The following is a 13,674-nucleotide window of genomic DNA, read 5'->3' as shown; positions in this document are numbered from 1 at the left end:
GTAGCTAAAAACGCCAATTTTTGATAAGAATTAAAGTACTTTTTCTTAGAGCATCACAACAGCAAGGCTAGTGTTTCAGCTGCGTAGGGCAGGGAAATGGTCAATGTGAATGTATTTGCTAAAGACGCTGAATTCACAGGCTCAAGGACTGATGATATATGCATAAAAACAGCTCCACGGATGTGCCTCAACCCTGTTGCACAGGAATTACCTCTAGAAACAACAGGGGAACCCGGGTTCCTTCCCTGTCCTCTTGCTCAGAGACTGCCCATAAAAATGCCAATTGAGAGCTGAACCTCTAGGCCTTTGGAATCAGACAGGTCTTGTTATGTTGGCCAGCAGCCAGTCATGTCCGTGAAGACTTCCAGCCATTATTCACTATCCTCCAACTCGCTGGAGAAAATGAAAAATTATCTTTAGTCAAGTATGGGGCAATTGGATGCTCTGTCTTTTTTTTTTCTTTTGTTTTTCATGTACATTGAAATCCATCAGAGGAAAACTTATTAAAATCTCAGTAATGGATCAATACTGCTCTCCTTGGTGAAAAGTGTTTCACCTCTGAATAGCTTAGTTTAGTTACCAAGGCTAATCAAGTGACCGTTCCACAGCTGTTTTACAGCATCTACACTGACAAACTTCAGCGTTGCAGTTCTCCATCAATGCTAGCAATAGTGGAGACAGAGTTTAAGCATTTACACAGTGGTAACAATGCTTGAGCCCTGCTTATTCTGCAGCTTCCACCATTGTGACTTATCACCAATGCAGAATTATAGCTACAATGTTTGGTAGGGTAAGGCTTTGGAGTTAGGAGAGCTGCGCTGCACCACAGAAAGCCAGAAGATCTGGGTCTGATAAAGGAAGCTTTGTTCGTCCAGGAAAAAAAATCATTGCAACTTCTGTGCAAAAAGGGTCAGGGTGTCTGGTGCTCTCTGTAACATCACAAAGAATAATTGACCCAATTGTTTGCTTACTACAGGAAGGGAGTTTGAGGAGATTAAACTTTCTGTTGACTTCTGTTTCTGATTACACATCATACAAAGACTAAAACCTTCCCACAATAAACTAAGCAATTCTGAGGAGAAGAGAAATTCGGGCCTGATCCCAGGAAGTGCCATTCCCCCTCAACTTCCATTGACTTCCGCATTCAGTCTGCCTGGGAAACCCTGCTCCACAAGAGTTGTTCAGTCTGACTGACTTCCTGACCAGAATGATTCCAACTCTGTGTCCATAAATGCCCTTTACTCAAGGACCCTAGTTTTTTTTCTTTGCCGGGTTTTGCGGTCTGGAGTTTCCTGTTTATTAATTAATGTGTGTGTATTTTAGTTTGACAGGTCTTTGTCTACCTTGATATATCTTTGGAAATGTGTGTTGCGGGAGAAGTTTTGATTAGCATGGGCTGGTGTGTGCATGGAACTTAATGATGAATGACTTTGCCTCTGCAGTAAATACGAAATTGGTGGCAGGACCTAATATACAGCTTCAGGCATTGCAGAACTTCCCCATTCAAATGGTATGTTTAAGCCCTGCTGATTTTGGGTGGCTACTGCAATGGGCTGCAAATGATTTATGGAATGAGACGTTCGAGTGCTGTACTGTTATCCCAGTGCAGTCAGCGCACCATGAAGGATTGGTAGGCCTGGGGGGATCTTGGCTAGCACTTGCTGCTGCAGTTTTTCAGGAGGCGTTTGCTGGACAGCTCCCTGTTGAGCTCCAACCTGACTGTGGCCTGGAAGCAGTTGGAGAAGTGCTGTGCCACGCTATGGGATTTTGCTACCCCGTTTCAGAAGGGACAGAGCCTCTTGTAATACAGCCATCAGCAGTACCCCTGTGGCTTCCCCTTGATGGTTTGGAATGTGCTTTATTTAAGTCGTAGTGTTATCTGGAAATGGGCTGAAGTGGTGACCCTCCAGTGCAGAATAGTGCTCCCTTTTCTACCTCCAGCTCCAAATCAAACATCATTACAATTAACTGTTTTCAATAGCTTTTGATTAAATGAAATCAGCTACTTAAATGCTACAGGCATTGCCAGAGACCGTACACGGCAAGTGCCTGTGTTGTGTATTTGTACAGCATTTAGCACAGTGGGATTCTGGTCCATGACTGGGGCTTTTAGCAGGGGCGGCTCTATGTTTTTTGCTGCCCCAAGCATGGCAGTCAGGCAGCCTTTGGCAGCACGCCTGCGGGCGGTCTGCTGGTCATGCAGATTCGGTGGCGTTTCTGTGGGTGATCTGTCGGTCCTGCGCCTTCAGCGTACCCGCTGCCGAATTGCCGCCGAAGCTGCGGGACCGGTGGACCTCCTGCAGGCATGCTGCCGAAGGCTGCCTGACTGCTGCCCTCATGGCGACTGGCAGGGCAACCCCCGCGGCTTGCCACCCCAGGCACGCGCTTGCTGCACTGGTGCCTGGAGCCGCCCCTGGCTTTTAGGTGCTACCACAACACAACTAGTGAAAGACCAGCATAATATTAACCGCAATGACACTAGACTAGGCAGAAAAGCACTAACACGCCTGCTTGATGCCCCCAAATTTCCAAAAACCAAGAATCAAACTAACTTCGGATAGAATTCCTCTCCACTCGCTCCCTGCTAACAGCACAGGCAAGGCTGAGAACTTAGAGAATTTTTCACTTGACCAGAGCTCAATTAAAATACAAAACCATTGTAAAAAATTTGCAAGGGGAGAGGGGAAGAGTGAGTGCTATGAAGAGAAGTGATATGGAGGTGTCAATATTTCCATTGAGTTACCTCTCAAATCTCCCCCTGTTTCTCAGTTCTAGTCGCTGGTTGAGCTGCTGTGCTGCTGTGAATCCAGAGCTGGGCACTTGCATTCCTTTTTAATGTAAAGAAATTGATGGCTGCTGCTGGTGATTCTGGGAATAGGGAAATAAGAGACTGACAAACCATTCCCCTTGATGGCAGAGGAGTTCAAATCCAGTTGCGAATCATAGGCCGGAGATTCTAGAGGCCACTGCCTGTTATTACACTCTGATAGGCCATTGCTGCTTTTTAGAGCCCATGTTCAGCAAAGCATTTAAGTGGGTGTTTAGCTTCAAGCGTGTACCTGATTTCTGCTAAAAGTCAATGGGGCTTATGCACGTACTTAAAGTTAGGCACGTGTGTAAGTGCTTTTGTTATTCCAAGCAAAGCACAGATGGCATTAATAGCGGTGCTCTGAACGGAACCATTGCCACTGAAAACGCTGGTGACCACACTTAACAAAAGTAGCTAAAATGTCAGCGCAGCACGTGTTTGCAAACTCCCTGTTTGTTTTCATTTCAGTGTCCATTCGCATTCCAGCACCTGCCTTTCAGTGGTCCCGGCTTTCAGCAGTGCAAATGGCTTCCCTTTAGGTTCCCCGTGATGTGAGAGTTAGATCATTACTCTGGTAACATGCCCAGGGAAGGGTGGAAGAGAGAAGATGATTTAATTCTACTCTGGCTGTACAGACTTTGCATTTGGGCACACAGGAGTAGGTGGCATTATGCCACCCGCTTCCTCCCTCCCCAGAGCAGATGGATGGGGAGGGTTGGGGGATGGGCAGAGAATTGTCTCCACCCGGCTTGTGTGCCAGAGTAGCTGAGCCAACATGGAGAGAATGGTGATTACTGCTGGTATCAGCCTCTCGAGCAGGGAGGAGACAGGGCAGGAGTTGTGACTACATGGGTGTCTGAGGCTCAGTGCATCCCAGGGCTACTCCTGGGGTGATGCAGCTCACGCACCAAGCCTTGTTCAGGGCTGTGCCTAAACTCACGCTATAGCTCCAAGCGTGCCACATTAGGGTACAGCATTTCTGGCGTCTTTTTCCCCCTGTGGAAATATTGGGGCCTCTGAGTGTCTTGAGGGAAACAGAAGTGGGCTGTTTGCCTAACTGTCGGCAAGTGGAGTCTGGATCAGGTACCCCAGAGCTCAGTGTTCATTGGCTTCCTGCCTCCAGTCCCTGAAAGCACCAGCACTGTGCCTAGAGTGCCTGGAAAATCTCATGCTGTTCAAAAAGTCCCTCAAGCATTGCCTGGTTCAATACATTGGAATCAAGCTGGGGATATGGCGGCAGTCTGGTGGAAAGATTAATCATCTAGCTGCCCAGCAGCCAAAAAACAAGACAGGAAGATCCATTCCTGCCAAAACACCCATTCAGCAGCGCTGGGGTCTGCTACTCAAGGTCTTACACCATCTGTGACTCATGGGCTGTTAAAGCCTCTGCGTCCCTCATCACCCAACAGCCTGGTCATTGAGGATGTTACGTCAAAAGGGTATCATAAGGAGGAGGGAGAAAACTTGTTCACCTTAGCCTCTAAGGATAGAACAAGAAGCAATGGGTTTAAACTGCAGCAAGGGAGGTCTAGGTTGGACATTAGGAAAAAGTTCCTAACGGTCAGGGTGGTTGAACACTGGAATAAATTGCCTAGGGAGGTTGTGGAATCTCCATCTCTGGAGATATGTAAGAGTAGGTTAGATAAATGTCTATCAGGGATGGTCTAGACAGTATTTGGTCCTGCCATGCGGGCAGGGGACTGGACTCGATGACCTCTCGAGGTCCCTTCCAGTCCTAGAATCTATGAATCTATGAGTCAAGGGCACCATTCTGTTGCATCAGGAATATCTGCCTTTAGAACAATTGATACAGCAGCATCTGTTACCGTGACAGTGATTATTACCCACATGAACATCACCACTCTTCATACTAGCAATTGCGACTCTCCAGCCATCAGAATTAATAGCTGTCACCATGGCTGGCACGCATGGAGAGTCATGAAGGCTAAATTAAACCACAAGGGGACACTTCTAGCATCCCTAGATTCCATTTAGCCTAAGAAGCTATTATCTTTCCCTTTGACTCACTCTTTTTTTTAACACAACGTTCTATTTTTTGTTGTTTAACCTAAACTGTGCCAGAGGGAATGGCTCGTAAAGCACAACTCAACTACATTAAACCTCTCCCAAATGGCATTGTCATGTCTCCTCTTGTTCTATTCCTTGATGGGTCTGTCATGTGTTTGATATGGCTGTTCTGTAGGGGGAATGGAATAAAGAGCGTTTTCCAATATTGATTGTCACACTGAGAATGGTGAAAGGGGAACCAGCAGAGAACCATGCACAGTCCTTGCTTTTGCACAGACAGGAGATGTCTAAAAAATATCAACTAAAACCCCTCCACAGTTTTACGGATTTTTTTCTTCCTTCAGGAAAAAAAACAATTGTCTATTTCTTTTCCTCTCTAAACTGACGAGAGTGTAATTCTGCAAAGAGAATTAATTTTTCTCCTATAGCCTGAGTCACTGTATTTCAGACACCCAGGCTGCGGTGTTGGGCTTGCAGGAGTTTAGAGCACTAGAGGAGGGATGAAGTATCAGGGGGTAGCTGTGTTAGTCTGTATCCACAAAAACAAGGAGTCCAGTGGCACCTTGAAGACTAACAGATTTATTTGGGCATAAGCTTTCATGGGTGTCACCTCTCTGAGCCATGGAGGACCATATGGGGGAACCTTGTGCTCTCAGTTTCTCACGGATGTGAGCTTGATCCAAAGCCTCCTGGAGCGGCACCGTCCATTGGATCAGTCACAAAGTGACTCTTCTGGAGAGGGAAGCTGAGTACCTTCTTGAAAGCACCAAATATATAGAAAAATGGACTTTTTGCTAAGCGCTGTATGTTCCAGGGACACTCCAGTAGCATGGGATACTGGAGCTACCCCTTCATCAGAAACTCCAAGCACTGTCTGAACAGCAAACCCTGATGTCTTTTGCATTTCCTCCTCCCAAAGCCACCTCAGTACCTTCTTCCGTGATGCCCCTTATGCCCAGAACGCCCTCTTCCATCCTACTCACCAGGACACCCACCTCTTCTCATTCAGATCCCATCGAACTCACTCCTGCTGGTCTCCTATCAGAAGTGAGTTAATTAATATACGTGTGCATGTTATATAGTGACTGAGCCATCTAGATGTACTCATAACTGAACTGAGTAACTGTCTAATGTTAGCACCTATAATCCTAGTTCTTTCCCCACAGCCCTTCCTGGTCTTTTGTTTGTCACTCTCACTTGTTGTATCACATGTAATATTATAGTGTAAGCTCTTCATAGCAGGGACTTGTCTTGTCCAAAGCATCTAGCATGCTTCTGGGTGCTGCAATGATCACAACTTGTCATGAAAGAATGCCAACAGGAGAACGTACTTGCATTGTCAGGAGAACGTACTTGCATTGTGGTGATCCGAAATGGTGCAAATTGACAGGACGTAAAATATAGACAGCAGAAGAAAAATGACATCATCTGCCTTTAATCTCTCTCATTTTCTCCTAAGGGAGGAGGAATGAAAAAAATCATGAGAGCATGGCTGACTGGCTGCTATTTCCCAGACATCTAAAGCATACAGAATCAGGTGATCTGTATGGAGCTCTCTTTAGTCCTAGTGAGATCACTTCATGGGGGAAAAAAAATCTTTTTTCCCTAGTAACTGATGTAACCTCACAACATATGACAGAGCAGCTGGGAAACAGAATCAGAGTTAGAGCTGGATAAACTTCATCTCTTCTGGTACAAGTCGTATTACATGAATCCAAATCTCTGGGGGCTTTATTTTAAAACAGCATCTAGAAGAAAGTTTTAATGACATTAAAACAATTCCTTAAGACAGATTCGTGGCTCATATAGAGATTTTATTGCACCTAGATCTAGAAACATCCCCTTGTGGTTTAATTTAACCTTAAAAGGCAGTTACCATGTTAAAAAGGCCATGTGAGGAGTCTGACAGTGGCTGTCAGAGATGCTGGTATTCCTGAGACATATCCTGGCTACAAGCAAACAGGAGGTATAGGTCTGGCTCTGAATTTATTCCCCCCGAGATTAGGGTGTGTATTCTAACTCCATCCATTGCTGTGTGTTCCCTTTGAAATAGCCCGTGATTTGTGCGTGCTGTGCTGGAACGAAGTATCAGTACAATTAGGTATGCATAAATAAGATGACTTGACATGTCTCTCAAATTCCTTTTCATGCTGTGCTCGTATGGGACACTTGAATTATTTTGTATCCTCATTTAGGGTTACTAATGAGTGTTGACACCAGCTCCGGGCTTTATTTGCTCTCTTGTAAGTGACTATAACTCCCAATAATTACGCGCAGCAGTTTAGCTCAGCTCGGAGCATTCTCATCGTTGGGTTTGAAGGTCCTGGGTTCAAGGGCTCTGCAAGGACCTGAACTCATTCCCACTGCCCCCTGCTGGGATGCTGCACAGCCTTTGAATGAGGTATTAAAAAGGAGTCCTTTCTACCTACCTCTGATTACCGTCTAGGAGGAGTCAACCCAGGATTCCTGCTGAGCCAATTCTCCCTGAATCATGAAGAGTAAGGGAGAGCCACGGTGCGGAGACGCAGGCTTGGTTCCTAGTCCACAGAGAGTCTGGGATGCCACTGTCACAAGGGTCAGTCCTGCAGCCTTCTGAACTGATGCCGTAGCCATTCCATGGCAGACAAAGCAGTGAGCTGTCACTAAGGTTTTATAGATCCTGGTCATCCGAACCTCCCACTGCCTTAGGCACTGGTTAGTTCTCACTTGCGTGCTCCCAAGACTCTAGTGGGTTGCAGTCACATTGGGCTCAGTGGGACATTAGCTGTTTGTGCATAAGATAAAAGGACTCTGGTATTAGATGATGGTAACCAGTGACCATATGTTGCTGGAGGGAAATGATGTAGAAAGTTTTCAGAAGTGGAGCAGAGCCCATAAATGGTATATAATCTTGCTGGATGGAATTGTAATCAGGGTCCTGTATTTCTGGAGTGAAGTGGCAAGGTTAAGTTGGCAAGAATGGAAAAATGCAAAGATCAGTGAATGGACTATGCAAGTCTCTTTTATTAGGCATGATCCATGCATGTGCTTTGCATGTGTGACTCTTTCTCTTTTGCCTTTAGGAGCAGGGTCCTTGGCCTGCTGCACTGAGCCCAATGGGCTGTCTGTTCCTTTGCTGGCAAATAACACACACACAATGCTACCTGTAAAATAGCTTTAGTCCTTGTAAAACCTTGTTTGAATCTGTCTAACAGAGAAGTGGCAACTTGGGCCCCGGGCAGGAGAAATGCTGGCCCGTCCTGGCTAACGCACTGAAGTTATAAATAGTTCGCATAGGTGGAGTTCTGCAAGGTACTCATCTTACTAAGAGGCTGGATGCCAAAACACAAACAGCTAATTCAGCCGTCAGTGAGAGTCAAGGTGGGTGGGGGAATATCTTTTATTGGACCAACTTCTGTTGGTGAGAGAGACCAGCTTTCGAGCCACGCAGAGCTCTTCTTCAGGTCTGGGACAAGGCTAGAAACTGCTTGTCCAGCACTTTGTATACGTGGTCACATCAGAGACGATCTCCAGATAAAATCGTCTGTTGTTTTGTGTAATTTTGCTTGCTTAAGCCTAAGGGAAAAAACTTGGAACCAGGCATTGCCAGGAGAAAGAGGAGGTGGTGCGGTCGGGAGGTAATTTCTGTCCAAACCAGCTGTGAGCTAGCACTGTGTATCGTAAGGAATGCATGAATCAATAGATGGATCATTCAATCAACAATGGCATCTACTGCCTAACAGAGGGCTTGTCTACGCGTATGACACTGCAGCGCATAGCGAAGACGCTACCTGCACTGACAGGACAGCTTCTCCCGTCGGCGTAGTTAATCCATCTCGCCAGGGGATGGTAACTATGTCAGCAAGAGAAGGCCTCCCATCAACATAGCTCTGTCTCCAATGGGGGTTAGGCTGGTATAACTGTAGTTCTCATGGGTCTGGATTTTCCACACCCTGGAGCGACTTAGTTATTCTGACATACATTGGTAGTGAAGCCCAAGCCAGAGGCTCAGTGGCCTCTGGTAATACACAAACACTGACGTGCTTATTCCTTTATCCACAAACAATCCTTGTGTATTTTGAGCATTGATCCATGTGTGGTTTGCGCATTTGGCATGAGGACTTGCAATCCTCTGAAGGGCGCTGGTCCATCTAAAATACAGGTTAGAGTCAAATAGAGCAGTACTGGTGCTCAATGCGCTCTGTTCTACTTACCCAAACACTACTGCATGTACTGCAAAAAGGGCACCCCAGTGTAATGTCTGGCCCCTACTGGGAATTGCTGGATGCATCTGGCCCCTGTCATGTGAGAGGAAGAGCTGGTTGAAATTGTTTTGAAAATTTTCCTTGTGAAATTTTCATGAAAACAAATTTGCAGGTTCTTTACCAGCATACAGGGTGGCTGAAATATTTTGAAATGTCAACAGAAACGTTGAGATTTCCTTGGCATTTTCTAGCCAGCTCCAGTGACTCGGCTGGTAGCCCTGACCCAATCAGGGGTCTGTATCCATCGACACTTATCCCAGGGGTCTCAGCTCTGCTTTGCTTACTCAAGACTTTCTTCACTCTCTCTCCCTGGGACTCATCTGGCCCCCATTACTGTCGTACCTGAGCACTTCACAGTCTTTAATGGATTTATGTTCTCAACATCCCTGTGGAGAATTGCTTATCCCCATTTTACAGATGGGGATCTGAAGCACAGAGAGACTAAGGGCTTGTCTCTACAAACAGCGTGTGGCAAGTTGGGGTGTAAATCTACCTCACACTAGCCTGCCAAGCTGGGGGGGACCCCTCACTATCTGGGGGGACCCCACTGTCACACACACAGAGCTCCCTGGTGCACTTTGAAATGGAGACGATCCATTTCAAAGTGCACTAGGGAACAGGGGGTGTGTGGCAGACTGGTGTGAGGTAGGTTTACACCCCAGCTAGCCACACACTAACTGTACAGACAAGCCAAAAGTGCTTTGCCTAGGTTAACGCAGAAAGTCTGAGGCAGAGCAGAGAATTGAGCTGGGGTCCCCCATGCCCAAGCTTGCACCCGGATCAAAGAGACCATCCTTCCTCCCTCACTCGTACCAATCTACCAGGGACTGCAGATCCTGGCCCTTTCACTCACCTTGCTTGGGCTACAGCCATGTGAGATGTCTCTTTCCAAGGGTATGAAGCCAGTGAAATTTTACCCTGATCCCACTGTCCTTACTGGAATTAATGATCATTTAGCCAGAGTGAATTCCATTTCCTCCCACACACACACCTAAGGAATAAAGAGGAAATGGAGAGCAGCCTATGGGGAGATTCATCCCAGCCTGTTTAACAGCAGGTGAGGTGTTTAGCATGGGAAGAGTGTTGTGTGGGGACTGGATTATTGGGGGAGTCCCCCAGTTATGCTAATAGAAGCCCATCATGGAGTCTTTCCCGGAGATCTCCTCTTTACCTTTGCACCTTTCCTTGGCACCAGTGTATGCGAAGTTCAGCTAGTGGACTATCTGAACTTGGGCTACTCTCCTTGAGGGAGTTTGTGTTCCCAGGAGCCAGTGATGGAGCAAAAGGCCATAGTGTGAGCTATGCAGGACCGTGTCCAAAGGGATCTGGGGAGCTGAATCTTGCCTGGTTTCTGTGGCAAACAAAACTGGGCCCCAACGGCAGCAATCTTAATCTTTGCTACATGGAATAAGTCCTCAGCAGCGTACGATTGTCAATTTTAATGGTCCTCAGCTTTTCCTGAGAAGTATTAATTAAACAAAACCACACCAGTTTTTAGGTCCTTGTGGCAACTAATTGATTACGGTGTTTTGCTTCACAAATGCTTTAGGGGGCTGGTCCAGTTTCAGCATCCCTGATTGTACCAAGTAGCATCTTGATTAAACTAATGGCCAAGGGGTGGCAGCCCAGAAAATGTGGAGACAGCACAATGATCTGAATGTCCTTTGGAGCCAAATTCAGCTTGGCTTTGGGCTTTTTGAAGGCACTAGGCTGGTGCGGACATAAAGGCTCTAGGGAGGACAGAGTCTCCAGGCAAAAAGCCCAGTGCAGGCTGCAGCATTGTAGCTGTGGTGATCTAGAGAGCCGGCTGCTGGTTTTCCGGCTGAAGAATCAGATGTGTGGATCTGCCTACAGATTAAAGATAATGGGGACTCATATTAATGTAGCAGAGCCTTCTGGTCTGTGACTTTTTATAGTGCCCTACAGTGCTAAGGAATAGGAGCTCTTGACGGAGCGGGATTCTGAACAGAACCAAGACGCTTAGCCATTAGAAAAAGAGAGCTGGGGACCTGAAAACTGGCACAGGTAATGCTTAGCTACACTTTGGAAATGTACAGCACATGAACTGCAAATCCCACGAGGGCTGTTTGGAACTCAGTGTTTCCTTCAACTCCTACGCTCTCTTGCGCGCTCCTTGTGTTCTTACCCCAGCCCCGCTTTCTGTCATTAATGCCATTAATGCCACCCTCATTGTTCTTCTTTGTTCTGTTATTTGTCTGTCTTCCTTTTGTCTAATGCACCATGAATGTAAAATCAAAACCGATGCATTCAGGATCAATCCGGTGTGTAACCCATGAGAAACACCAAAAAGGGCAAAGTTATTCCCAACAGATGTGGCATTGTATTAAACTAGTGCAGCAATATAATTTGCAATAAATATAACATTTTATTTTTTTTCATGTGTAGGAATATAGTATAGCTGGGCCTTTTTTTAAAAAAAAGTAAACACCCGCCCCCAAAATCTTGTTACATAATATTCTTTGATGCCTAATATCCAATACACAGTAAATAGAATGTTGATCAGGATATTAACAGACACATGGCCAAATTCTACCCCAGATAATTGCATGCAGCTCCATTGATCTTGATAGCATATCTTTGAATTTGGCCCATTATAATGCTTGGTTTTGTCTGTTTTATGTTAGTTTCCTTTAACAGGTCTGTACTCCTCAGCCCTGTCCATTCCCCCTAGTAACCCTTATGGTATAGTTGATGTTTGTCTCATTTGTTATGATGCTTTTACTCTGTGTCTGTAGGCCACATGCAGAAGATTTCAGTATGGATTCCTCACTTTCACAGTAAGTTTGCAGCTGCATGAATTGCATGAGTTTCTTGGCCATGCAGGAGCTGTGTTTAAGAAACCTGGGGTTTTAGTCTCCTTTTCATGTGTGCCTTTCACTCCCCTTAATATTACTGGGAATTTGACGTGAATGTTGACTGGACACTAAGCCACCCAAAACAGGACTTCTCTTTGCCCTCAATTGTCAATGCTTTGTGTTCCCACACAACTGACCCTATGCTGTTTCATGTGATGAAAATATACAAATAGAAAAGAAATGGATGATGTGGTTTTCCTTGTGACTCGTGTCTGCACATTCTTTGCTCAATCAAGTGTTTATGGTAATAGCTACTGCACGCAGCAATGGTCAGTTTTCATTTTAGCAGTTTGTAATGGATTATTCTGCTTTTAATAGAGTTGAAAGACTTAATTTATTCCTGATAATTGCTCGGCAACAAAGATATTCAAAACCTCTTGAAGTTAAAGTAGTTCACACAATGGTGGATGATGAGTCTTTGTGCTCAAGGATATTTGAGTTTCTTCTTGGGGGCAAAAAAGTAACATCCTTAGAACAAATTGGTGATTATCTATAAGGGAATAGATCCACACTCCGACTTTAATTATAACAATCTGGCTTCATCACCAGTAGCAATTATAGGAGCAGGCTCCCAAGTGTCAGTCTGTAATGTTTCAAAATAAATAATCAAAAATCCCACAACATATTATCCACTCATTTCTTTTCTTTCTGCTTTTAAAATTAAGAATAAATTATTCAGCTCCCAAGCAGTAAGTAAAATAAAATCAATATTGTGAAACCCACTCGTATATTGCTACTGCTTGCTGATGGGGTGTTGGAATTATTATTATTATTAATAATAAATAATGCAAGATACCACCACGACACCAGTTTAATCATAAATTCCTTTTATTAAATCCAAAGGCTGAATGGCATATAGGCAACTGCTCCAACTCTGCCTTAAGCACCTAAACAATTATCACACCCATACACTACCATGCATTTATAGGTATTGATCAGGTATTTTCAACAGAACTAGGCTCAAGGAGCTCATACTCATATTGGCATCTCCAAATGGACAGGCAGGCACTAGCAACAAGGGTCCTTTAAGTGTCCACCCTTTTATACCTTATTTATTGGAACCTACATGGCCGTGGTCACTACTTCTTGAATCCCTTTCTTTGCTAAAATCAGAATCATCCTTGATAACTCTGGCCTCTTCTTCAAGGACTTTCCTCCTATTTTATCAGCCAGGATTTCCGATCAGGCATACCATCTTTCAAGGCCTTTCCACAACTGAGTTATTTGCACTTTACACCGGCTGCAAAGCATATCTACTTTTTAGTCAAGCTAATTTATCTCATCCTATTTGGGGACTGAATAGGTTTTTTGGTAAAAAGTTGACACTGTTCTTTCAAGACTGATCCTGTGAAGTAACCATACTTGTCCTGATCTTGGGTTTTATTGCTGTTTTGTAGTGTATGGAAATATTATTTTTCTCCATCTATAGACTTGATTATTGTGCAGAACCACAGTATGTACTCTAAGCAAATATCTGTGAGCTGCAACCAGGATGCCTCTGGCTGTAATGTCAGATCACACAACCTAAGCAGAGCCTGGCCAGGTCAGTATTTGCAAGGGAGATCAGCAAGGAAAGAAATGCCCAGGCCCGCAGGGAATTACACCGATGACCTGGTAGGTAGCACTCTTACTTCCAAAATACTGGCCAAGCATGGAGTGAGGAGGTAATGTGGTGCTGGGAGCATTCTTTCAAGTGTTATCTTTAAGTTCTTATGGC

The 13,674-nt window shown here is 45.1% G+C and overlaps 1 protein-coding gene across 4 annotated transcripts in view; it reads left to right on the top strand.

Annotated features, from left to right (window-relative positions):
• KCNT1 (potassium sodium-activated channel subfamily T member 1) overlaps nucleotides 1-13,674 on the top strand; it is a 134,093-nt gene that overhangs the window by 14,432 nt on the left and 105,987 nt on the right. For 3 of the 4 annotated variants that reach the window (XM_034751932.1, XM_034751935.1, XM_034751931.1), the window contains exon 2: nucleotides 11,838-11,879. The exons of the other annotated variant lie outside the window; for it this stretch is intronic. In XM_034751932.1, the coding sequence (XP_034607823.1) occupies nucleotides 11,838-11,879 (42 nt within the window). The remainder of the gene's footprint in view (nucleotides 1-11,837; nucleotides 11,880-13,674) is intronic. 4 annotated transcript variants of the gene reach the window in all.

Source organism: Trachemys scripta, chromosome 17, assembly GCF_013100865.1.
Source record: "Trachemys scripta elegans isolate TJP31775 chromosome 17, CAS_Tse_1.0, whole genome shotgun sequence".
Classification (NCBI taxonomy): Eukaryota; Metazoa; Chordata; order Testudines; family Emydidae; genus Trachemys; species Trachemys scripta.
This window is presented reverse-complemented; position numbering and strand designations above follow the sequence as displayed.